General features: G+C 45.4%; 2 protein-coding genes across 7 annotated transcripts; one reads left to right on the top strand and one right to left on the bottom strand.

Annotated features, from left to right (window-relative positions):
• Positions 1 to 454: 454 nt before the first annotated feature.
• Positions 455 to 20,110, top strand: zgc:153896 (uncharacterized protein LOC569930 homolog). 2 transcript variants are annotated; one of them, XM_061289133.1, is made up of 6 exons: positions 455 to 615; positions 13,530 to 13,831; positions 13,921 to 14,066; positions 15,715 to 16,338; positions 16,844 to 17,072; positions 19,791 to 20,110. In XM_061289133.1, the coding sequence occupies exons 2-6, from the start codon at positions 13,567 to 13,569 to the stop codon at positions 19,859 to 19,861; spliced, it is 1,335 nt and encodes a 444-aa protein (XP_061145117.1). In that variant the 5' UTR covers positions 455 to 615; positions 13,530 to 13,566; the 3' UTR covers positions 19,862 to 20,110. The 2 variants fall into 2 exon arrangements, with proteins under 2 accessions (XP_061145117.1, XP_061145118.1); XM_061289134.1 differs by lacking the exon at positions 455 to 615 and having other exon boundaries at positions 12,505 to 13,831.
• Positions 20,111 to 20,325: 215 nt separating this feature from the next.
• On the bottom strand, positions 20,326 to 23,113 carry tmem242 (transmembrane protein 242). 5 transcript variants are annotated; one of them, XM_061289138.1, is made up of 5 exons: positions 23,092 to 23,113; positions 22,544 to 22,631; positions 21,583 to 21,683; positions 20,755 to 20,889; positions 20,326 to 20,684 (listed from the first exon to the last, which is right to left on the bottom strand). In XM_061289138.1, exons 2-5 carry the CDS (start codon positions 22,614 to 22,616, stop codon positions 20,574 to 20,576), a joined length of 420 nt encoding a protein of 139 aa, XP_061145122.1. In that variant the 5' UTR covers positions 22,617 to 22,631; positions 23,092 to 23,113; the 3' UTR covers positions 20,326 to 20,573. The 5 variants fall into 5 exon arrangements, with proteins under 5 accessions (XP_061145122.1, XP_061145119.1, XP_061145120.1 ...); XM_061289135.1 differs by lacking the exon at positions 23,092 to 23,113 and adding an exon at positions 22,892 to 23,085 and having other exon boundaries at positions 21,583 to 21,713; XM_061289136.1 differs by lacking the exon at positions 23,092 to 23,113 and adding an exon at positions 22,892 to 23,083 and having other exon boundaries at positions 20,755 to 20,886; positions 21,583 to 21,713.
• Positions 23,114 to 26,829: the final 3,716 nt, after the last annotated feature.

The following is a 26,829-nucleotide window of genomic DNA, read 5'->3' on the forward strand; positions in this document are numbered from 1 at the left end:
GCAAAAACAAAAGCGCCTCAACTCGAGGGAAAAAAGGCAAAAACAAAAGCGCCTCAACACGAGTGAAAAAAAGGCTGAGAACAGCAAACAAAAAGAGCCTAAAACTGAGGGAAAGACGAAGGCAAGCTCACGAGCAAAGCACAGAGCTTGAAGAAAAAGTCTCTGCTATCAAGGCTTTCACGGAGAATAGCTGTGGCTATGGAGTCGCTGGTGATCATTACTAGCAAGACGCACTGGCACAAGACAAGGGGAAGACGCAGGCTAAATACACACACGGAAGGGGGAGGACACAGGTGCAGACAATCAGGGCGGACGACACAGGTGTACGTAGTTATCAAAACAGGGAGGTCAAGTGGACGGCCGTGCAGAGGAAGGACCCATGGTCTGAAATGTACAAAATAAAACAGGAAGTGATAACACGAAGGACAGGACAAAACAAAACAATCTACAAAACCCGACAGCATGACATAACCCCCCCCTCTAGGGCCGGATCCCAGACGGACCAGGAGCAGCGGGGTGAGCAGCGTAGAAGTCCTCCAGCAGACCGGGATCCAGGATGTAACTGCGCGGCAGCCATTGCCGCTCTTCTGGCCCATAACCCTCCCAGTCGACAAGGTACTGCCAGCCCCTTCCCTTCCTCCGCACATCCAGTAGCTTATTATTTGTTATTACTCTTATTTATTGTTTGTGCATTTTTGTTTATGATGTTTTTTACTTTTGCGCTATGCTTGCTGGCTCCGTTATTTATTGTGTTATCTGTTTATTTATTATTTATTCATCACTCTTACTATTGATTGTTTGAATTTTTGCCTTCTTGTTTTTATATTGTGTCGCGTACATGTATGTCTATCGTGTTATGTGTCTCGTCACCGTGGGATAGAGAAAAACATAATTTCGGTCTCTTTGTGTGTTGTGACATGTGGAGAGATTGACAATAAAGCTGACTTTGACTTTGACTTGACTTTGAAGAGAAAAAGGGTGGGGGTGACAGTAGACTGAATAGACAAGTTAAAAAGCCCTTGACCTCTAGATTAGCAGAGCAGGGGATGTTCTACGACACTGTGTAGCATGGAACAAGCTAGGTTATTTATTACTGGTTACACACCAACATAAGCATAAAACTAATCTACCTAGGTTATTTATTACTGGTTACATACATTCCAACATAATCATATGATCAAGATACCGTTTTTTTCCGTGTATAGTGCGCAAAATTTAACTAATTTACTGTCCTAAAATCTGGGGTGCGCATTATACATGGGTACAAACATTTTTAAATTTTTTTTTATTTTATTTTTTTTAAAGAAAGTCATGGTAAAACAAAACCAACAACAGGACTGACCGACAAAAACGTGGAACAAAAAGACAGGGTGACATTACCAAAGACAGGAACAGAAACCACATCATGACAGTAACACATGCAATGATCCGACGGTGAGCGAGGGGCAGACAGGACTTAAATACAAAACACGTTACATCGATTGAGGTGACACAGCAAGAGAGGGGCGACGCGAACAGAAACTATGGCAACCTAGACACATAGCAAAACTGGGGACGAGACATGACAAATCTCCCCCGAAATAAAACTTGAAATCACCTTTCTTCTTGTTTGTTGTCAATCGCGCATCGCATTCAGCCATCCTGCCCAACACACTTAGTAAAATTCATAATTGCCGACACATCGTTTGATGCGATGGTGCAATCCTTGAAGGTGTGTTATTGTCAAATATTGTTTGGTTTTTAATGTCCATCGCGGACCGGACGTCATACGGAGGCCGCCATTACAGATGCGCAGAACGGATGCGCAAGACACGTCAGCTATATAAAGAGCGAGAGTTCAGTTCTCCACCTATTAGTTTCAATTCACAGTTTAATTAGCAGTTTCAATCAGCAAATAACAAAATGCGTATTACAGGTAATATTTTATTTCACAACACTTTGCCTTGTTCCTTTCGTCTCTGCTGTTCACTTCAAACACGCTCCATACGACCGCAAAGCTCTCGTATCAGACGCTTGCTCGATCACCTGCTCGTTTGCTGTCTGTCACAATGTACTCTACACAAATCCGAAACATTTGTTGCGGCTCCGAGTCACGACGAGGGGCAAGTTTTGGTTTCCAAAGGTGTTTTTATTCCTCTTCAACGTCTCTCCCATACAGAGCCGCCTTTTTCACGTCCGCACGCCTTTTTCACATGCGCGCACGGAGCGCGGTGGTGCGTTTAGGGGCAGTCGGAGAAATCAACGCCAACAAAAAAAATTACATCCAGCCTAGTTAAGACCATACCAAAGACTATAAAAATGGGACCCATTGCCTCCCTGCGTGTGTGACGATCATTGGGACTTAAAAAAAATAAAAATAAAATAAAAAAAATAAAAAATAAATCATAAAAATTGGGTGCGTATTATACATGGGTACAGGCTATTTTCCAGCATCAGCATGCCATTTTTAGGGTGCGTATTATACATGGGGGCGCACTATACACGGAAAAAAAACTGTAGTTTTGGAAAACCCTGACACTAGCTAGTACCTACTGCCTCTGATGCACTAGTACTAGCAGCAGCATTACTGCTCCGTCCTGCTTCAATGACTACCGCCCCGTGGCACTTACGCCCATCATCATGAAGTGCTTTGAGCGGCTTGTCATGGAGCACATCCGATCCGTTCTCCCCCCCACCACTGACCCCTTCCAGTTTGCGTACCGAGCCAAGCGGTCTTCTGAGGATGCCATCTGCTCTGCCCTCCACTCGGCCCTCACCCACCTGGAGAGGAGGGACTCGTATGTGAGATTGCTGTTTGTGGACTTCAGTTCTGCCTTCAACACCATTGTGCCACAACGCCTCATCAGCAAACTTGACGCGCTGGGCCTCAGTACCTACCTCTGCAACTGGCTACTGGACTTCCTCTGTCAGAGGCCACAGGTAGTACGTGTTAGCGACAAAATCTCCGCCAGCATCACGCTGAGCACGGGGGCCCCCCAAGGCTGCGTGCTCAGTCCGCTGCTCTTCACCCTCCTGACGCATGACTGCACTGCAACCTACAGCGACAACCGTATCGTGAAGTTTGCTGACGACACGACTCTGGTGGGTCTCATCACCAAGGGAGACGAGACTCAATACAGGCTGGAGGTTGACCTTCTGACCACGTGGTGCAGGGACAACAACCTCCTGCTGAACGTCGACAAGACCAAGGAGATTGTTGTGGACTTCCGGAAGGGTCACACCCAACACCTGCCGCTGACCATCGACGGTGCTGTGGTGGAGAGAGTGAGCAGCGCCAAGTTCCTGGGGGTGCACATCAGTGAGGATCTCTCCTGGTCCACCAACACCGCATCACTGGCAAAGAAAGCCCAGCGCCGCCTGTACTTCCTGCGGAAACTCAGGCGAGCGAGCGCTCCTCCGGCCGTCATGACTGCATTTTACCGCGGCACCATTGCGAACGTCCTCTCCAGCTGTATTGCTGTTTGGGGTGGCGGCTGCACTGACTACAACTTGAAGGCCCTGCAGCGCATAGTGAACACTGCTGGTAAGATTGCTGGTGCTTCGCTCCCCTCCTTGAAGGACATTTACACCTCCCATCTCACCCGCAAGGCGACCACGATTGTGAGTTATGCGAGTCACCCCGCTCACTCTTTGTTCGAGCTTCTGCCCTCTGGGAAGAGGTACAGAAGCCTGCGCTCCCGCACCTCCAGACTCTCAAACAGCTTCATACTCCAGGCTGTTAGGATCCTGAACTCGCTCCCCCGTTCTGCGTAGCGTCCTGTACTTTTACTGTCTGAACTGTCTGAATGCACACTGGCTCTTATTATTTATTATTTGTTATTACTCTTATTTATTGTTTGTGCCTTTTTGTTTATGATGTTTTTTACTTTTGCGCTATGCTTGCTGGCTCCGTTATTTATTGTGTTATCTGTTTATTTATTCATCACTCTTACTATTGATTGTTTGATTGTTTTTGCCTTCTTGTTTTTATATTGTGTCGCGTACATGTATGTCTATCGTGTTGTGTCTCGTCACCGTGGGATAGAGAAAAACGTAATTTCAGTCTCTTTGTGTGTTGTGACATGTGGAGAGATTGACAATAAAGCTGACTTTGACTTTGCTTTCAGTACATGCAAGAGGAGCAATACTTGTTTTAAATGCTCTGAAAAAAGGATGCATCTCGCAGCATTAACTCTCTCTTTGTGAGCAGCTGAATGGTGGAGTGCAAAGTGAAGTTTTGAGAAAAACATCTATCTACTGAATTCTTTTTTAAAAAAATATTTCCCTGAGCAGTTTGAAATAAAACTGTGCAGAGGGGCGGGGCTACACGTAGGGGTCCGGCAGACACCGCTCATTTGTCCTCAGTCTTTTAGATGCAGTGTACAGATGTGCTTGTGACTTGAGAAACGCTCCCAGTGGGTAGAAAAAACCGCAGACTATTCCCCATTTGACTGCACAAATATATATATATATATATATATATATATATATATATATATATATATATATATATATATATATATATATATATATATATATATATATATATATATATATATAAATTCCCCTCTCACCCTCCGCGGGTGGTCTCCCACTCCAAGCTCGGGTCCTCTACCAGAGGCCTGGGAGCTTGAGGGTTCTGCGCAGTATTTTGGCTGTTCCTAGCACTGCACTCTTCTGGACTGAGATGTCTGATGTTGTTCCTGGAATCTGCTGTAGCCACTCCTCCAGTTTGGGGGTCACTGCCCCAAGTGCCCCAATGACCACGGGCACCACCGAGGCCTTCACTTTCCAGGCCTTCTCAAGCTCTTCTTTGAGGCCCTGGTATTTCTCTAGCTTCTCAAGTTCTTTTTTCCTGATGTTGCCATCGCTTGGTATTGCTATATCCACTACAACGGCCTTCTTCTGCTGTTTGTCCACCACCACCACCACAATGTCCGGTTGGTTCGCCATCACCATCTTGTCAGTCTGGATCTGGAAGTCCCACAGGATCTTGGCTCGCCCGTTCTCTGCCACCTTAGGGGGTGTTTCCCACTTTGAACTTGGGGCTTCCAGTCCATACTCTGCACAGATGTTCCTGTACACTATGCCAGCCACTTGGTTATGACGTTCCATGTTTGCTTTCCCTGCTAGCATCTTAAACCCTGCTGTTATGTGCTGGACCGTCTCAGGGGCCTCTTTGCACAGCCTACACCTTGGGTCTTGTCTGGTGTGGTAGATCTTGGCCTCTATTGTTCTGGTGTTCAGAGCCTGTTCCTGTGCAGCCATGATGAGTGCCTCTGTGCTGTCCTTCAGTCCAGCTTTTTCCAGCCATTGGTAGGATTTCTTGATGTCAGCCACTTCACTTATCTGCCGATGGTACATCCCATGTAGGGGTTTGTCCTCCCATGATGGTGTCTCTAGCCACTCTTCCTCTGTTTGCCATTGTCTGAGAGATTCACTGAGCACGTCGTCCATTCGGACCTTTTCCTTGATGTACTCATGGATCTTGGCTGTTTCATCCCGAACAGTGGCTCTCACACTCAGTAGTCCTCGGCCTCCTTCTTTACGGCTAGTGTACAGTCTCAGGGTGCTGGACTTAGGGTGGAACCCTCCGTGCATGGTTAGGAGCTTCCGTGTCTTGACATCTGTGGTCTGCGTCTGTTCCTTTGGCCAGCTTATTATTCCTGCAGGGTATCTGATGACTGGCAGGGCGTAGCTGTTTATTGCCCGGATCTTGTTCTTGCCATTTAGCTGACTTCTGAGGACTTGCCTTACTCGTTGTAGGTATTTGGCTGTGGCTCCTCTCCTTGTGGCTTCATCGAGGTTGCCATTTGCTTGTGGGATACCAAGGTACTTGTAGCTGTCCTCAATGTCTGTTATTGTTCCTTCTGGGAGTGAGACTCCTTCTGTATGGACTACCTTCCCTCTCTTTGTCACCATGCGACCGCACTTCTCTAGTCCGAATGACATTCCAATGTCTGTGCTGTAGATCCTGGTTGTGTGGATCAGTGAATCGATGTCTCGCTCGCTCTTGGCATACAACTTTATGTCATCCATGTATAGGAGGTGACTGATGGTGGCCCCATTTTTGAGTCGATATCCGTAGCCAGTCTTTTTGATTATTTGGCTGAGGGGCTTCAGACCTATGCAGAACAGCAGTGGGGACAGAGCATCTCCTTGGTATATGCCACATTTGATGGAGACTTGTGCAATTGGCTTGTAATTGGCCTCAAGGGTTGTTTTCCACAGTCCCATCGAGTTTGCAATGAAGGCTCTCAGGTTCCTGTTGATGTTGTACAGTTCCAAGCATTCAGTGATCCATGAGTGTGGCATGGAGTCGTAGGCTTTCTTGTAATCAATCCAGGCAGTGCACAGGTTGGTGTGTCGAGTCTTGCAGTCTCGGGCGACTGTTCCGTCAACCAGCAGCTGGTGTTTGGCTCCTCTGGTATTGTTGCCTATGCCTTTCTGTGTTGTGCTCATGTATTGAGCCATGTGTACACTTATCTTAGCCGCTATGATGCCTGACATGATCTTCCATGTTGTAGGGAGACAGGTTATTGGCCGATAGTTGGATGGGACTGTACCCTTTGTGGGATCCTTCAGGATCAGGATTGTGCGTCCTTCAGCTAACCATTCGGGGTGGGTTCCAACTTTTAGTAGCTGGTTCATTTGTTCTGCTAGGCGCTCATGGAGTGCAGTGAGCTTCTTAATCCAGTAGGCATGGATCATAGCTGGCCCGGGTGCTGTCCAGTTCTTCATACCTGAGACTCTCTCTTGGATGTCTGCCACAGTGATGGTAACTGGGTTCTGCTCAGGGTGGTTGCTGTGGTCTTCTCTTAGAAAAACTAGCCATTGTGCCTCACTGTTGTGTGATGTGTCCTTCTCCCATATGCCCTTCCAGTCTTGCTCAGTCTCCAGCCTTGGTGGGTCTGTTCTGCTGTTGTTACCCTGCCATTGAGAGTACACTTTTCCTGGTTGGGTTGTGAAGAGCCTGTTTATTCGCCTGGCTTCACTTTCTCTTGTGTATCTCTTTAGGCGACTGGACAGGGCTAGGAGCCTCTGTTTGGCAGTCTCTAGTGCTTCAGGTACGTTCATCTGGCTGTACTTCTTGGGTGCTGGTTTCTTCATTGCACCTTTCTGGATCTCTGATAGTTGGCTCACGTCTCTCCGCACTGTCTTGATCTTAGCCTCCAACCTTCTTTTCCATGGTGGGTCTTGTATCTCATGCTTGATATTGCTCTTGTAACCAAGCATCTCCAGGATCACTGTTGCTGAAGTGTATATCAACTCATTGGTTTCAGTGATGGTGGTTGTAGGGATTGCTCTCAGTGCTGCATTCAGATCTTCAACCAGACTTTCTGGTGGTGCTTCACTTAGCCTTTGTAGTTGGCGTCGGGGTTGGCCGCTGTTCATTCGAGTCATGATCTTATCTTTCAGGTCAGTTGCTGTCTTGTTCAGGCTTGCATATCCTCTTGGGGCTGTGTACCCAATTTCTTGGGCAGTTGATGTTGACTCCCCTCTGACCTGGAATTCGGGTTCCCGTTTGTTTTGGCAACTGTGTTGTAACTCGTCAATCTCAAGTTGCGATATCAATTGCCGTTTCTGGATATTGGAGCACTGAGTCACTAGGTGTTTAGTGGTTAGTGGTGAGTGTGGATATCGCTGTTTCCATTGCTCCCACATTCTCTTCATGTACCCCCTCTGACTTGGTTTACTGGAGTAGTAGCACTCCAACAGTGTTAGGTTCTCACATCTCGCCCATTTCCCATATATATATATATATATATGAATGTTATATTAACTATTATTTGAGTTGTTGTTAATCATTAGTTATATCACGGGTCGCTACGACGAGTTTAGTGGAGTTTTTACTGCTTCTTCCTACTCCTACCGCGCTGACTGTAACTTGACACTCTCCGGCTGCGTCTGGTCTCATTTGCATACTCACAGTGATTGGATGTTTACGGAGGGGCGCGGAGTCCTGACAGCAGGCTGTGCGAGGACACACTGCACCGACAAGAGAGAAGAGAGGGGGCTGAATAATGTGTGTTTCTATCAGCGGATTTTTCACTTCTAAATTTCTGATTTGAAGGAGCAGGATCCTCTTGCCCCTGCGTAGAGCCGGCCCCGTGAAAGCTAAGACAAGGAAATATGACGGAGCGTACGTAGCGTAGCGCTCGGCTTCAGTGCGACTAAGTCAAAGTCAAAGTCTGCTTTATTGTCAACATCTTCACATGCCGAGACACACAAAGACATCGAAATTACGTTTTCCCTATCCCACGGTGACAAGACATATTACACGATAGACACACAAGTAAACAACGCAATATAAAAAACAAGAAGGCACAAACAATAAATAAGAGTAACAATAAATAATAAATAAATAGATAACACAACGAATAAAAGCCAGTGTGCATACAGACAGTAAAAGTACAGGATAGGGGTGTAACGATACATCGATACACATCGATTAATCGATATACTGCTCTACGATTTATTGGCATCGATGCTAAACGTAAACATCGATTTATATCGCCGTGTTTGACCTCGGACATTAGACGCGACTTTATTTTGAAATCCAGTTCATTGTTGCTTGCTTCCTCTTTCCGGGAGCGCACTGCGCGTGTTGTGTTGTGAGCAGAGCACGCACGTGAAAGGGGAGTCGACAACTAGTACGCGGCTCCTGGGCTGGTGCTATGGCTAGTGTCCAAAAAGACGAGGAAATTGGCTCCCCTTTAGTCTTCAAGTCATTCGTTTGGAAGCACTTTGGATTCCAAAGAAAAGATGACTCAACGGAAAACACACGTGCAGTTTGTAAATCCTGCCATGCGGTGATCAATAGGGGTGTAAATCGCGGGTTTTGTCACGATACGATATAATATCGATATAAAGAACTTCGATACGATATTTGCCGATATCTTAAAGCCTGCTGCGATTCAATCACGATATATCGCGATATAGTGCTCTACGATCGATATATATATTTTTTTAATAAAAAATATAGAAATATATCCTGATTTATAACAATTCATACGCAAAATCCACAAGGTACTGCAAACTCTTTATTTAGGAAATTACAAGAGTATTGTAGTATACAAATTGCTTACTTTAACACTTAACTTTGATGTTGTGTTTTTTCTTTAAATGTGCGGCGAGATTTGTGCTCCCTGAATATTTGATCACCGCATGGCAGGATTTACAAACTGCACGTGTCTTGTCCGTTGAGCCATCTTTTCTTTGGAATCCAAAGTGCTTCCAAACGAATGACTTGAAGCCTAAAGGGGAGCAAATTTCCTCGTCTTTTTGGACACTAGCCATAGCACCAGCCCAGGAGCCGCGTACTAGTTGTCGACTCCCCTTTCACGTGCCTGCTCTGCTCACAACACAACAACGCCGCGCACTGCTCCCTGCTCCCGGAAGAAGAAGCAAGCAACAATGAACTGGATTTCAAAATAAAGTCGCGTCTAATGTCCGAGGTCAAACACGGCGATATAAATCGATGTTTACCTTTAGCATCGATGCCAATAAATCGTAGAGCATAATATCGATTAATCGATGTGTATCGATGTATCGTTACACCCCTAGTGATCAAATATTCAGGGAGCACAAATCTCGCCGCACATTTAAAGAAAAAACACATCAAAGTTTAGTGTTAAAATAAGCACTTTGTATACTACAATACTCTTATTTCCTAAATAAAGAGTTTGCAGTACCTTGTTGATTTTGCGTATGAATTGTTATAAATCAGGTTATTGTTCTATATTTTTTATTAAAAAAAAATATATATCGATCGTAGAGCACTATATCGCGATATATCGTGAATGAATTGCAGCAGGCTCTAAGATATCGGCAAATATCGTATCGTAGTTCTTTGTATCGATATTATATCGTATCGTGACAAAACCCGCGATTTACACCCCTAGTACAGGACGCTACGCAGAACGGGGAAGCAAGTTCAGGATCCTGACTGCCTGGAGTATGAAGCTGTTTGAGAGTCTGGTGGTGCGGGGAGAGAAGAGAGGGGGCTGAATAATGTGTGTTTCTATCAGCGGATTTTTCACTTCTAGATTTTTTATTTGAAGGAGCAGGATCCTCTTGCCCCTGCGTAGAGCCGGCCCCGTGAAAGCTAAGACAAGGAAATATGACGAAGCGTACGTAGCGTAGCGCTCGGCACAATGGTACAATGGGAGACGAGGAAAGACCGGTGTGTTTACTGTGCCTTACAATGTTGGCAGCGGACAATATGAAGTAGGGGTGTAAATCGCGGGTTTTGTCATGATACGATATCATATCGATACAAAGAACTACAATACGATATTTGCCGATATCTTAAAGCCTCCTGCGATTCATTCACGATATATCACGATATGGTGCTCTACGATCGATTTTTTTTTTTTAAATAAAAAATATAGAACAATATCCTGATTTATAACAATTCATACGCAAAATCAACATGGTACTGCAAACTCTTTATTTAGGAAATCACAAGAGTATTGTAGTATACAAAGTGCTTACTTTAACACTGAACTTTGATGTCGTGTTTTTTCTTTAAATGTGCGGCGAGATTTGTGGTCCCTGAATATTTGATCACCGCATGGCAGGATTTATAAACTGCACGTGTCTTGTCCGTTGAGCCATCTTTTCTTTGGAATCCAAAGTGCTTCCAAACGAATGACTTGAAGCCTAAAGGGGAGCAAATTTCCTCTTCTTTTTGGACACTAGCCATAGCACCAGACCAGGAGCCGCGTACTAGTTGTCGACTCCCCTTTCACGTGCCTGCTCTGCTCACAACACAACGCCGCGCACTGCTCCCGGAAAGAGGAAGCAAGCAACAATGAACTGGATTTCAAAATAAAGTCGCGTCTAATGTCCGAAGTCAAACACGGCGATATAAATCGATGTTTACGTTTAGCATCGATGACAATAAATCGTAGAGCATTTTATCGATTAATCGATGTGTATCGATGAATCGTTACACCCCTAATATGAAGCCAAATAAATTAAGGTGGCACTTATAAAGTCATTGCACCCCAATCACGCTGATAAGATGCTTGAGGTTTTTCAGCGAAAACGGGCTGAATATTGCCAACAATCATTCCATTTTGTGAATGCTACTTCAGTCAATCAGCAAGCACTGTAAGCATCATATAAAGCAGCGTACCAAATTGCTCAGTGCAAGAAAAAAAACTTCACCGTTGCAGAAGAGCTGATACTACCTGCAGCCGTGGATATGGTCTCCGTCATGCTGCCTCATTTTGAGTACAAATTGTTTTATTCATTTTTGTTGTGTAGGTTAAAATGTTTTATATATTGTGCTCCTAAGTTAATGTTGCTGATTACTTTGAATTGAATATTATTTATTGCTGTTATTTAATTTAATATGTGTTATTAATATGTTTATTATTATTTTATTGTATTTTTTCCAGCACAAACCATCACAGAAAATTATTGAGAAGCACTGTTTTAGATGAACAAAACGGCTTTGAAAAGAGACCCAACGGAGGCAACGAAAAAAGTTCTCCAGCCTTATGGCAGTGATTCCGGGATGCTTCATGCACCCACCTGTAGAATAAGTGATCTTCAGTTCAAATTTACAGTGAACAACTGAGGAGCAGTTTTCCATTTATTTCGTTTTACATTCGTTTTTTTTCGATTTTCAACGATGGATTTTTGGTCGAAGCAGGAGGTCATCAGTAAAGGAAGACCAACTCCGGAGTTAAAAGGTTTGATTCGGACAACGGGACTTCGGAGCATGTCTTTTCAAACGGAGTGGTACGCACGATCGAAAACAAGTTTATGATTCCATGTGCTTTATTGAATGTTTTTATGTGTGAAGACTAGGGGTGTAACGATTCATCGATACACATCGATTAATCGATATAATGCTCTACGATTTATTGGCATCGATTTTAAACGTAAACATCGATTTATATTGCCGTGTTTGACCTTGGACATTAGACGCGACTTTATTTTTAAATCCAGTTCATTGTTGCTTGCTTCCTCTTTCCGGGAGCAGTGCGCGGCGAGTTGTGTTGTGAGCAGAGCAGATACGTGAAAGGGGAGCCGACAACTACGCGGCTCCTGGGCTGGTGCTATGGCTAGTGTCCAAGAAGACGAGGAAATTCGCTCCCCTTTGGGCTACAAGTCATTCGTTTCCAAGCACTTTGGATTCCAAAGAAAATATGGCTCAACGGACAATTAAAATTATTGTAAATAAATAGTTCAGTAATGCACTTTAAAGTTAATGGTATTACAAAAAAAGAAAGAATATTCATTTTTCTCTACTTATGTGAGAAAAAATATAGGAATTTGATAAAGTCCAGTGTTAAAATAAGCACTTTGTATACTACAATACTCTTGTAATTTCCTAAATAAAGGGTTTGCAGTACCTTGTTGATTTTGCGTATGAATTGTTTATAAATCAGGCAGGGCTGTGGACTCGGTTCGGACTCGGTCATTTTTGCCGGACTCGGTGCTGATTTTGACCGAGTCCACCGAGTCCGACAATAAAAAAAGAGGCAAGACGCAGCCAGAGAATGTCAGGTTACAGTCAGCGCGGTAGGAGTTGGAAGAAGCAGTAAAAACTCCACCAAACTCGTCGTAATGACCCGTGATATATGTTATATCCTTACTATTTTCCAGGTTCTTAGATAGCAAGAATAGGTCGGACAACGACGTGAATGATAACTGCTTTATTCCTTACTCACAGTGCGTTCACATGGCGTACCACAACAACACAGAATGCGCCCATCCCACTTCCGGGGTTTTTCTACTACGGAATTTGAGTTAGCCCAAAATACACAACATCTCTTCCCCTCTTACAGTGAACGTGCATGAAGTCGGAGTCGGAGTCAGCTTTATTGTCAATTCCTTCATGCCAAGACACACAAAGAAATCGAGATTACGTCAACATAGTCTTATGCACCTATAACTTGACATCTTCAAGATCTATCAATAACTACCATTAAACAATTATCATATATGGTCCAGACAATTATGACAATAATATTCCCATGAAACCTTAACTTTGGGTGAGGGTGGACTACCTCGAATTATACCGAATTATAGCGAAAAACCGATGTCGTACGCCGTCAGCACTATGTTGTTTTCAATAAAAACATGAAGAACTCACGTTTGCGTCAGTCAATTTTAATTTTTATAAAGGATTATTCTCATTTGATGTCTTTAAATTCATCCGCGTTCTGCCATTGAAGCGGGGTGCATTCAAAGACCAGTCGTACAGACGGAACACTCAACGGAACGCTCGTGAGCGGACACACACGTGCAACATGACTGGCCAACGCATTGGTCCAATGTGGGAACGCACCTTTGTCCACATGCACCCTGACCTGGACTGGCGACCAGTCCATTGTTTCTCCACATGTGTCCTGACATTGAGTGGTGACACTTGAGTACAGAGTCTGCCCTACGTGCAGGTTTTCCCGTGTGCGTGATGGCAATGCATGCAAATTTCAATCAAAGTGCATTGCCAGTCCAAGGTCTGCTTGAAGACATCAGCATAGTGCAATCAGCCTGTCAATCGTTAACGAGCACCGCCCTCCTCCAAGCCACTCGGCTGCCGCGAATGCTCACAACAGCAACATCATGGCGAGCGCCAGGCTGCGACCCGTCTTCCTTCTCCTCATCGTCCTCTTGGCCTGGGCCGCCGCGAAGCCGCCCAGGTGCCGAAGGGGTGTGGGGAGCAAACATCGCCTCCTGCTGATCTCCTTCGACGGCTTCCGTTGGGACTACGATCAGGATGTGGCCACGCCTAACCTGGACCGGCTGGCACGGGATGGTGTCAAGGCCAAGTACATCACGCCGCCCATGCTCACCATGACCTCACCGTCGCACTTCACCACCATCACAGGTTGCTGGAGAAACTCAAACCATAAGTTCATTTCCTGCAAAAATTCCTCTTCCACTTGCCCGAAGCGCATCTTCTTTGTTTTTCCTTAGGCCGCTGGGTGGAGGACCACGAGGTGGTCCACAACATGATGTTCAACACGCAGACCAACCAGAAGGTCCCTCACAAGGATACCCTGAGGCGCTCCGAGTGGTGGGACAATGGCGTTTTGCCGCTCTGGATTACGGCGCAGAACCAGGTGACAGCTAACATTTGCCGGTCAATCAATGTCCCATGTTGTCAGACGTCAGTCACAAGAGCATGGTAAGCTAAATTAACAGTTACGTTGAAGTACTGGGCAAACAAATAAGGATATTCACGTCATGCTTGGGGCGGCACTTTGGCGCACATCCGCCTCACAGTTCAGAGGTGCTGGCTTTGATTTTGGCTTTGGCATTTCTGTGTGCTTTGCATTTCTCCCCATGCCTGCATGGGATTCCATTTCAAAATAAATACGTGGGAGGCCAATTGACCGCTCCACATTGACCGTACGTACGTAGGTGTGAGTGATCACTTGTCTATGTGTGCCCTGCGACCGGTTCGAGGTTGACCCCACCTACCACTCAGAGACTACAGGAACAGGCTCCAGCCCGCACGTGACCCTCATGAGGTTAAGCTAGGGTGACCAGACGTCCTCTTTTTCCCGGACACGTCCTACTTTTGAGACCTAAAAAAATGTCCGGGAGGAATTTCAAAATTGTCAGAGATTTTGTAAGACTGCCGTCGCCCACTCCAGCACTCTTACAAACAGCAGGCCAACAGTTACTAGCTATGTTATTATGCTTATTATATTCAAGCTATGTTGACTGCATGCTGAAGCTGCAATCAGTAAGCTACATGAGGATAGTGAAGGGTGTGAAGTACTGGTCTAGCCGTTTGCAACATGACAAGTGATATAATTCAGGTGGCTGTGCCTCAGTTGTGACTAATGATCACCGGAATGTCCGCTGTCAAAGTGTCCTTGGGCGAGACAATGAACCCCAAGTTGTCTCATTGGCAATGTTCTCAATTACCGTTTTTTTCCGTGTATAGTGCGCAAAATTTAACAAATTTATTGTCCTAAAATCTGGGGTGCGCATTATACATGGGTACAAACATTTTTTAAATTTTTTTTTTTAAATTTTTTTTTTTTTTTTTTTTTTAGAAAACAAAACCAACAACAGGACTGACCGACAAAGTCGTGGAACAAAAAGACAGGGTGACATTACCAAAGACAGGAACAGAAAGCAAACATCATGACAGTAACACATACAATGATCCGACGGTGAGCGAGGGGCAGACAGGACTTAAATACAAAACACGTTACATCGATTGAGGTGACACAGGAAGAGAGGGGCGACGCGAACAGAAACTATGGCAACCTAGACACATAGCAAAACTGGGGACGAGACGTGACAAATGTCCCTCGAAATGAAACTTGAAATCACCAAGTTTTGGTTTCCAAGGGTGTTTTTATTCCTCTTCAACGTCTCTCCCATACAGAGCCGCCTTTTTCACGTCCGCACGCCTCTTTCCCGTGCGCGCACGGAGCGCGGTGGTGCGTTTATGGGCAGTCGGAGAAATCAACGGCAACAAAAAAAATTACATCCAGCCTAGTTAAGACCATACCAAAAACTATAAAAATGGGGCCCATTGCCTCCCTGCGTGTGTGACGATCATTGGGACTTAAAAAAAAAAAAAAATCATAAAAATTGGGTGCGTATTATACATGGGTACAGGCTTTTTTCCAGCATCAGCATGCCATTTTTAGGGTGCGTATTATACATGGGGGCGCACTATACACGGAAAAAAACGGTAATTGAGACAACAAAAAATGAACATATGTAATTTTCCTGGCTTTGGATCAGGGTCTGAAGACGGCCTCTTTCTACTACCCCGGAGGTGGCGCCAACTACAGCGGACAGGCGGTGAATCGGGCCGTTGTGGAGGAGTCGGGCCACCCCGATGACAACGAGACTGAGTGGCGGCAAAACATAGACACGGTTCTGAGCTGGTTCTCTAAGGAGGACTTTGACCTGGTCACCCTGTACTACGGTGAGCCCGACAACGTGGGCCATGCCCGGGGCCCCGACCACCCGGATCGGAAGGCCATCATCCGGCAGATCGATCGTACAGTGGGTTACCTGAGGGATGCCATTGGGCTCCACGGGCTGGACGCCACCCTCAACGTCATCATCACTTCTGACCACGGCATGACCACTGTCAAGAAGCGCCCTCTGGTGGATGAGATCGTGCTCAACAAGTACTTGAATCTGCTCAAGATGGCTAGCTTTGAGATTCTGGACTACGGAGGCTTCGGAATCCTGACCCCGTGGCCCGGAAAGGAGCAGGAAGTATTGGAGGCCCTGGCTAAGGCTCCTAACCTGACCGTTTACAGGAAGGGTGACATGCCCGAGAGTTTCCACCTGGCCAGGAGCGGACGCCTGCCACCCGTCGTCATCATAGCAGATCTTGGCTTCAACCTCAACTCGGTCAGTGTGCCATAGCTCATCTAACAACATTCGTTTTGGGCTCCAAATGCTTGTTGGAGAAGCAGTTGGCCACATTAGTGTTGCTGAGGCATGATCTGCCGTGCGCTTGCGCAACAGGTAAGCGTCACGGCTCAGCATAGCCCTAATTTAGGGTCTAAGGCCTTGCCATGTCGTTTGTAGTCGACAGCAAGTGGCATATTGGCTGCCCCCTGAGATGGATAAAAAAGAGTGGATTTTGTTGCCTAATTCAAATTTCCACAAGCGCAATATTCATCAAAAGACTGTGTTTGGACTAGTGCAGGCGCATAGAACATGTTATTGTCAATTTAATTTTTTATTTGACATCCCCTTTAACATAGCCAACTACTTTTCGGTCAGTACTGCACGTGGAGCTGCTGATGTACCTACTAACTACTCACAAGCTTTAACATATAACCAGGTCAAAATGACCTATTCCATTCCGTTCACTAACAAGGAAAAGGCGTTTTTTTCCCCCCCCTGCCAGAGATTCATCGTGTACGTGAACAAAGGCGATCACGGCTTCCATAACGGCGAGATGGACATGAAGATGATCTTCAGGGCCTTTGGACCTGATTTTAAGAAGAACTTCTTGTCCGAGCCCTTTGACAGCGTCCACATCTACCCGCTCATGTGCCAACTGCTCAACATCTGGGCAGAGCCCAACAACGGGTCCCTGGAGCACACGGCCGACATGCTGATCACCAGCCACGGCGGTGAGGACTGCGAAGCCACACCCAGGAGTGCGAGCACTTGATATATAGCAGGGGTCACCAACACGGTGCCTGCCGGCACCAGGTCGCCTGTGAGGACCACATGAGTTGTCCGCTGGACTGTTTTAACATTAGCTCAAATAGCGGCACTAGTCAGTGAGCTGCATCTATTTATTTTACAGTCAAACCTCGGTTTTCGAACATCCTGGTTCTCGAACAAATCGGAATTCGAACAAAAACTTAGAGATTCTTTTGCTTCTGTTGTCGGACAAAATTCGGAGGTCGAACCTCGCGAGATGAGCCGGGAGGACCCGAGAAAACCCGACCGCGCGGCCCGGATGCCGAATGACTCCGTTTTTTATTGTATTTTCGTTACTTTGAGTATTGTATTAACCCCTAATCATGCCTCCAAAGAAAGTACCGTTTTTTCCGTGTATAGTGCGCAAAATTTAACTGATTTATTGTCCTAAAATCTGGGGTGCGCATTATACATGGGTACAAAAAAAAAAAAAAAATTTTTTTTTTTTTATTTTTTTTTTAAGTCCCAATGATCGTCACACACGCAGGGAGGCAATGGGTCCCATTTTTATAGTCTTTGGTATGGTCTTAACTAGGCTGGATGTAATTTTTTTTGTTGGCGTTGATTTCTCCGACTGCCCGTAAACGCACCACCGCGCTTCGTGCGCGCACGGGACAGCAAACGAGCAGGTGATCGAGCAAGCGTCTGATACGAGAGCATTGCGGTCGCATGGAGCGTGTTTGAAGTGAACAGCAGAGAAGAAAGGCAAAGTGTTGTGAAATAAAATGCACAGAACGGATGCGCAAGACACGTCAGCTATATAAAGAGCGAGAGTTTTTTTCTTCCTATTAGTTTCAATTCACAGTTTAATTAGCAGTTTCAATCAGCAAATAACAAAATGCGTATTACAGGTAATATTTTATTTCACAACACTTTGCCTTGTTCCTTTGGTCTCTGCTGTTCATCCTAAAACACAAAGGCGCTCTTTAAGCAATGCGACAGTGAGCGCCCGGCGCGCTGCGGTTGCGCGACCGCACCAAATTAAGCTCCCTGCGCAGTGCGCACTGAGGTCCACTTAAATTTTAGAAAGTACATCAGGACTTTAAAAATATCTTCTAAATTTCAGCGACGGCTCTGTCACAATAATCGACCAGCCCGGTGCAGTTGGGCGGTCGGCGGCGCGCTACGGTTGAGCGTTCTCTCGCGCGCTCTCTCTCTCGCTCTCTCTCGCGCACACGCAAACCGGATATCATACGGAGGCCGCCATTACAGATGCGCAGAACGGATGAGCAAGACACGTCAGCTATATAAAGAGCGAGAGTTCAGTTCTCTACCTAAATCCGTATTACAGGTAATATTTTATTTCACAACACTTTGCCTTGTTCCTTTCTTCTCTGCTGTTCACTTCAAACACGCTCCATGCGCACGGAGCGCGGTGGTGCGTTTACGGGCAGTCGGAGAAATCAACGCCAACAAAAAAAATTACATCCAGCCTAGTTAAGACCATACCAAAGACTATAAAAATGGGACCCATTGCCTCCCTGCGTGTGTGACGATCATTGGGACTTAAAAAAAAAAAAGAAAAAAAAATATTTTATTTTTAAAAAAAATTCATAAAAATTGGGTGCGTATTATACATGGGTACAAGCTTTTTTCCAGCATCAGCATGCCATTTTTAGGGGTGCGTACTATACATGGGGGCGCACTATACACGGAAAAAAACGGTAAGTGGGAGCAGTAAAGCCATCCTAAAACACCAAGACGCTCTTAAAGCAATGCGACAGTGTGCGCCCGGTGCGCTACGGTTGCACGATCGGACCAAATTAAGCTCCCTGCGCACTGAGGTCCACTTGGAAAGTACATCAAGACTTTAAAAATATTTTCTAAATTTTAGCGACGGCTCTGTCACAATAATGCGACCAGCGCAGTGCAGTTGCGCGGTCGGCGACGCGCTGCGCGTTCGGCGGTGCGTTGCAGTTGCGCGATCGGACAAAATTAAGGTCCCTGCGCACTTAGGTCCACTTAAATTTTGGAAAGTACATCAGGACTTTGAAAATATTTTCTTAACTTTAGCGACGGCTCTGTCACAATAATGCGACCAGCTCGGTGCAGTTGCGCGTAGGGCGACGCGTTACGGTTGCGCGTTCGGCGGTGCGCAGTTGGATTAAATAAAATTCCATTATTTATAATGGGGAAAAATAGATTTGGAATTTGACCGATTCGCTTCTCGAACCGCCTTCTGAAACGGATTGTGGTCAAAAACCAAGGTTTGGCTGTATTTTTGCTATTCTTGTTAAAATCACACTTACATGTGAACTGCAAATAACAATAATAACACATACTGAAAGCCAAATTGAGCAAATTGGCTATTTCAGAAGTGTGTGTCAAACTGGTAGCCCTTTGCCTTAATCCAGGGGTGTCAAACTCTTTTCCTCGGGGGCCGGATCCCTACATGTTTTCCAAGTTTCCCTTGTTAAACACACCTGATTCAAATGTCCGGTTCGTCCTCACTTTCAGCAGGAGCCTGATTAATTGAATCAGGTGTGTTTAACGAGGGAAACTTGGAAAACATGTAGGGATTCGGCCCCCGAGAACTGGATCCTGACACCCCTGCAGGCTTAATCAGTACCCAGGAAGTAGCTCTTGGTTTAGGAAAGGTTGATGACCCCTGATATATATGATCTCATCTTGTGTCCCGACAGGACCTCGGACGAGTTCAATGATAATGACAACGACCGTGGTCTTCGTCTTCATGTCCATGCTGATAGCTTAAAGCGGTAAATCTCTGAGATCCCGCCCACAAGGTCTCATCTCCAGGATGATGCAGTCATCGTTGACACCAGATCCGGTTTCGGTTCCTCCGGAAGCTCCCCAATGATGATGTCAGCTTAACAATCATATGACGCGTTCCTATGGAAGATGCTCCCAAAAGGGTTTACAGAATTGTGATCACGATAATGATTCATTACTTATTTGGCTTTTGCGTATGCACAGTTGCACTTTGAAAAATCCATGTATTTTGTGCTGAAATTAAAATATCTACACTAATTATTTACGACAGATCACTCCATCTATAATGACTCTGCATCGGGGCCCAATGGACTTTTGCGGCTGGCGATTTACCTGAGTTACTGGCCACTCTGTATTTTTACCAGCCTCAAGTTTGTTGTTGGGGGATTTGTTGATTATGTGGCGTGCAGTGCTGCGCTATGGCAGAAGACCCCCAGGGGGCAAAGCTTTGCATTCAGATGACATTTATTTGTATTACGTCCACAGAGTCACCAACCATAAAGAAACAAATATTTTTGCAAGTTCAGCTAGTACTTACGGCAGCACACGCAGGAAGTCCACTAACCTGTTTCTGACATGCAAGCTTGTTGATGTGTATGAAGCCAACACCAACAGAAAACATTCCCACAGTCCTACAAAGCCAAGTCACAAACGGTGGCTTTCCGACACACGCCAACCGCCTACGTTCCGTCCGCTCACTTGGACCTGAAGAGCGAGTCGAGGTTGCTCAAGTCAGACCTCGGCGCCGCTTCCGACCTGGAGATGGGTGGCAACAACAATGCCATCTTCCGTCTGAGGTCGGACAGCTGAAAGAAAAACAACTGTTGAGGCGTGGCTTCTCCTCCGTGGTGGCGGACCAGGCGGAAGAGGACGTACACTGCCGACGCCGAGCAGCTTGCATGCGCCCAGGCTGAGCACACCCACGGCAAGGCACGTGTACGCCGAGCCACGGCCCAGAGCTCGCAGCGCCAGCGCCCCGCCACTCTCGGGAAGCGCCGCCGTCACACCCTGCTGGGGCAGAAACGTGCAAGTCATCACATCACCGCACGTGAAAACATTTCAACGGGCAGTCCTTCTCCTGCTCAACTGCAATCCTGTTTCTTGCCACTGATCAAGATGTTTGTCAAGTCCGTCTTTAAACAGGTAAGCGTGCAAGAGGGTCTACTGTTACTTGTGCACTGTTACTTGTTGTTTTGCACTGTTACTCTCATTCGGTTTAATGAATTTCTTATCGTCAACTGATAGTTTGCACACAATTTTAATGATTCAAAATACATGCAAAATTGTGACCAAATCTAAGTTAAGGTTTGCTGTTTTAATGGTAAAGGAATTGTAATTAACACTTTGAAAGGACTGTAAGGTATTGGAACTCGTATCGTGGACTGATTAAGGTGGCCAAGCATTTGGACAGATTACTGAACCAAAAGACTTACAGGAATTGAAACAATCCAGAAATACTAAATTGCTGTAAATCTGACAGGGCATTTGGATAATATATATCAAACACATAGAGTGGAAACAACCCAGAATTGGAGTTGAACTGACCCTGCATTTGTGACAGCCACAAAAGAACCGACTTGGACATGAGAACAATTATTGTCATTCATGCATTTTTTTCGATGATCACAATGGACAACTGAGAAAAACTGGTGCAAATTCAACTCAAAGAGAGAAAGTGTGCGCTGGCAAAAAGAAAACTGTCACCTTGCTGAAGCAGTCCGGATCGTTCTTCTTGGCCAAAGCCAAAGTGGATCCGAAGCCTGCGATCAGGCCCAAAGATGACGCAGCCGCCAGGAAGACAGCACCTACACACCGGAAGCACAAAGGTCCCACACCTTCGCGTACTTTCACACAACCCGTTCCCTCTCACTGCGATGCGCTGTCCTCCAAGGCAGAGGTCCCCAACCACAGTTGGTACTGGGCCGCCAAGGAATTTTTTTTTTTCTTTTATCAACGATCAATTAATTCAGGTCAAGACGCTCGTCCCGGTCACGTGACATGTTTCCCCAGTCGAGCCCGCAGAACTAGCAAAAATGAGTAAGAATTTATTTTGAAAAATATAAAAACATTGGGGCGGCTCGGTGTCGCACTGGGTAGCACGTACGCCTCACAGTTAGGAGGGTGCGAGTTCGATTCCACCTCCGGCCCTCCCTGTGTGGAGTTTGCATGTTCTCCCCTAGCAGGCTAGCTAACGAGGCAATGAAGCCTTCAAAACTGCTTCTGCATATAGAGACCTGCATCAAAAGACAAACCTTAACCACTTCGGGTGTCATTGTCTCCGATTACGCCTAGATGGGACCGGCTCGTTTCTGAGAAACAAGCTCAGTGCTCCCACTGATTCAACGTAAAGGTGAGTTTTATTAATAACATTTAATGAATAATAAATAAATAAAAATAAATAAATATGTCGTTTATACTTGTTTTTGTGCCAGTCGTATCATTTTATTTCATCGTATTTATACATTTACTATAAATGTATTATTTATTTATATAAAGGCCGGTCCGCAAAAATATTTCTGACACGTAACCGGACCATGGCGCAAAAAAGGTTGGGGACCAAGGCTCCAAAGGACACGCAGGCGGTCGCGCGCGTACGCGACACTGCTGACCTTCTCCCCAAAACTAAAAAAAACTCGTTAACAACGCGCAGCGTAAAAATGTTCACCTTGAATTAGCTGCAGTTTGTCGCCGTCCTCATTTGGAGAAACTTGGACGGGCTTTTTTTCCGCTGTCGACATGTCGAGTTGGTCCGTCTGTATTGAGTGACCGGTCAGAAACAACACCCCGGAAAAACAAAAACAAACGAGCTATTCTTTTACTTTACTTTTTTTGCCTCACTATAATAATTGGAGAAAAACCTAATTATACGAGAAAACAGGAGGCACGATCATGAAAACATACAGTAATGCAAAAGAATTAATTTGATCAAGAGAATAAATAGTGCACTTTTGTAAAGAACAGGGAGGTTTGAATGATTTTCGCAACAATGTGGTTGAATATATCAAACAAAGACCAAGTTTCGTTGCGATCAGTCGAGAGGAGAGGTGTAGCCAAGCCGGGGCGAGCCGGGGCGGCGCCCCGGTTAGGACTCCCTGCGCCCCGGTTGAAAAAAAATCGAGCTTTTTCAATTCTTAATTTTCATGCCGTTTTTTTCTTTCGGTCTTGCGCGAATATGCCTTGCGCTATTCTGTGTGCGCGATGTTATCCATTCACCGTTTGCCTCCCTGACCCGGATGTTGTTTTAGCGATCAGCAAACGGCATGGGTGATGTTAGATTTTTTTTCCTGTGGGCGTGCGCCTTTACTGGAAAAATTCCTGGCTACGCCTCTGGTCGAGAGAAAATCAAATACAACGTTTTCACACCAAATCCGAGTCAATCTATCCGTAAATTGTAGAATCACGTTGTCAGGGTTTACACTTACACTTTTTATTGCGTGAACCAATTATCCGAGGGATTACTGTGTGTGTGTGTGTGTGTGTGTGTGTGTGTGTGCGTGTGTGTGCGTGTGTGCGTGCGTACGTGCGTGCGTGCGTATGTACTATGTATGTATGTATGTATGTATATATACTGTGGAAAACAACCCTTGAGGCCAATTACAAGCCAATTGCACAAGTCTCCATCAAATGTGGCATATACCAAGGAGATGCTCTGTCCCCACTGCTGTTCTGCATAGGTCTGAACCCCCTTAGCCAAATAATCAACAAGACTGGCTACGGATACCGACTCAAAAATGGGGCCACCATCAGTCACCTCCTATACATAAAGTTGTATGCCAAGAGCGAGCGAGACATCGATTCACTGATCCACACAACCAGGATCTACAGCACAGACATTGGAATGTCATTCGGACTAGAGAAGTGCGGTCGCATGGTGACAAAGAGAGGGAAGGTAGTCCATACAGAAGGGGTCTCACTCCCAGAAGGAACAATAACAGACATTGAGGACAGCTACAAGTACCTTGGTATCCAACAAGCAAATGGCAACCTCGATGAAGCCACAAGGAGAGGAGCCACAGCCAAATACCTACAACGAGTAAGGCAAGTCCTCAGAAGTCAGCTAAATGGCAAGAACAAGATCCGGGCAATAAACAGCTACGCCCTGCCAGTCATCAGATACCCTGCAGGAATAATAAGCTGGCCAAAGGAAGAGACGCAGACCACAGATGTCAAGACACGGAAGCTCCTAACCATGCACGGAGGGTTCCACCCTAAGTCCAGCACCCTGAGACTGTACACTAGCCGTAAAGAAGGAGGCCGAGGACTACTGAGTGTGAGAGCCACTGTTCGGGATGAAACAGCCAAGATCCATGAGTACATCAAGGAAAAGGCCCGAACGGATGACGTGCTCAGTGAATGTCTCAGACAATGGCAAACAGAGGAAGAGTGGCTAGAGACACCATCATGGGAGGACAAACCCCTGCATGGGATGTACCATCGGCAGATAAGTGAAGTGGCTGACATCAAGAAATCCTACCAATGGCTGGAAAAAGCTGGACTGAAGGACAGCACAGAGGCACTCATCATGGCTGCACAGGAACAGGCTCTGAACACCAGAGCAATAGAGGCCAAGATCTACCACACCAGACAAGACCCAAGGTGTAGGCTGTGCAAAGAGGCCCCTGAGACAGTCCAGCACATAACAGCAGGGTGTAAGATGCTAGCAGGGAAAGCATACATGGAACGTCATAACCAAGTGGCTGGCATAGTGTACAGGAACATCTGTGCAGAGTATGGACTGGAAGCCCCAAGTTCAAACTGGGAAGCACCCCCTAAGGTGGCAGAGAACGGGCGAGCCAAGATCCTGTGGGACTTCCAGATCCAGACTGACAAGATGGTGATGGCGAACCAACCGGACATTGTGGTGGTGGACAAACAGCAGAAGAAGGCCGTTGTAGTGGATGTAGCAATACCAAGCGATGGCAACAGCGATGGGTTGCGCATTATACATGGGTACAAAAAAAAAATATATATATATATATATATATATATATATATATATATATATATATATATATATATATATATATATATATATATATATTAGGGGTGTAACGATACATTGATACACATCGATTAATCGATATAATGCTCTACGATTTATTGGTATCGATGCTAAAGGTAAACATCGATTTATATCGCCGTGTTTGACCTCGGACATTAGACGCGACTTTATTTTGAAATCCAGTTCATTGTTGCTTGCTTCCTCTTTCCGGCGTTGTTGTGTTGTGAGCAGAGCACGCGCGTGAAAGGGGAGGGGACAACTAGTCCGCGGCTCCTGGGCTGGTGCTATGGCTAGTGTCCAAAAAGACGAGGAAATTTGCTCCCCTTTAGGCTTCAAGTCATTCGTTTGGAAGCGCTTTGGATTCCAAAGAAAAGATGGCTCAACGGCCAAGACACGTGCAGTTTGTAAATCCTGCCATGCGGTGATCAAATATTCAGGGAGCACAAATCTCGCCGCACATTTAAAGAAAAAACACGACATCAAAGTTCAGTGTTAAAGTAAGCAATTTGTATACTACAATACTCTTGTAATTTCCTAAATAAAGAGTTTGCAGTGCCTTGTTGATTTCGCGTATGAATTGTTATAAATCAGGATATTGTTATATATTTTTTACTAAAAAAAAAAAAAATCGATCGTAGAGCACTATATCGCGATATATTGTGAATGAATCGCAGCAGGCTTTAAGATATCGGCAAATATCGTATCGTAGTTCTTTATATCGATATTATATCGTATCGTGACAAAACCCGCGATTTACACCCCTAATATATATATATATATATATATATACCGTATATATATATATATATACCGTATTTTCCACCCTATAAGGCGCACCGGGGTATAAGGCGCACCTTCAATGAACGGCCCATTTTAAAACTTTGTCCATATATAAGGCGCATAAAATAGAAGCTTTACTGCAACCAACTGAGGTTGACTAGGGTTGCGGTCTGCACCCACTAGCCAATAACCAACGAGCCCTCTGTAAACAATCGCGTTTCTCAAACAATCTCCTATAAAATGATTGGAACTGACTAAAGTTCAATCTAACGCATTGGTACTACTTACCTATGTTTCCCTTCCATATCGATCCGTAGATTTACTCGAAACATTAACAGCGCGGCCTATTTTGACATGAAATAGCCTCGCGCGTATAGCAGCTATCGTTATAGCATTAACCATCCGCGATTTCCTATGAGCCTCAGCTCGCAATCTCCCATGAGCCTCAGCAAAGTGTAAACAATCGCGTCTCTCAAACGAGCTCCTATAAAATGATCAGAACTGACTAAAGTTCGATCTAACGCATTGGTACTACTTACCTATGTTTCCCTTCCATATCGATCCATAGAATTACTCGAAACATTAACAGAGCAGCCTATTTTGACATGAAATAGCCTCGCGCGTATAGCAGCTATCGTTATAGCATTAGCCATCCGCAATTTCCTAAGAGCCTCAGCTCGCAATCTCCCATGAGCCTCAGGAAAGTGTAAACAATCGCGTCTCTCAAACGAGTGCCTATAAAATGATCAGAACTGACCAAAGTTCGATCTAACGCATTGGTACTACTTACCTATGATTCCCTTCCATATCAATCCGTAGAATTACTCGAAACATGAACAGAGCAGCCTATTTTGACATGAAATAGCCTCGCGCGTATAGCAGCTATCGTTATAGCATTAGCCATCCGCAAAAACCAATGACCCTCAGCTTGCAATCTCCCATGAGCCTCAGCAAAGTGTAAACAAACAATCGCGTCTCTCAAACGAGCTCCTATAAAATGATCAGAACTGACCAAAGTTCGATCTAACGCATTGGTACTACTTACCTACGATTCCCTTCCATATCAATCCGTAGAATTACTCGAAACATGAACAGAGCAGCCTATTTTGACATGAAATAGCCTCACGCGTATAGCAGCTATCGTTATAGCATTAGCCATCCGCAAAAAC

Source organism: Syngnathus typhle, linkage group LG10 (genome assembly GCF_033458585.1).
Source record: "Syngnathus typhle isolate RoL2023-S1 ecotype Sweden linkage group LG10, RoL_Styp_1.0, whole genome shotgun sequence".
In the NCBI taxonomy this organism is placed as follows: domain Eukaryota; kingdom Metazoa; phylum Chordata; class Actinopteri; order Syngnathiformes; family Syngnathidae; genus Syngnathus; species Syngnathus typhle.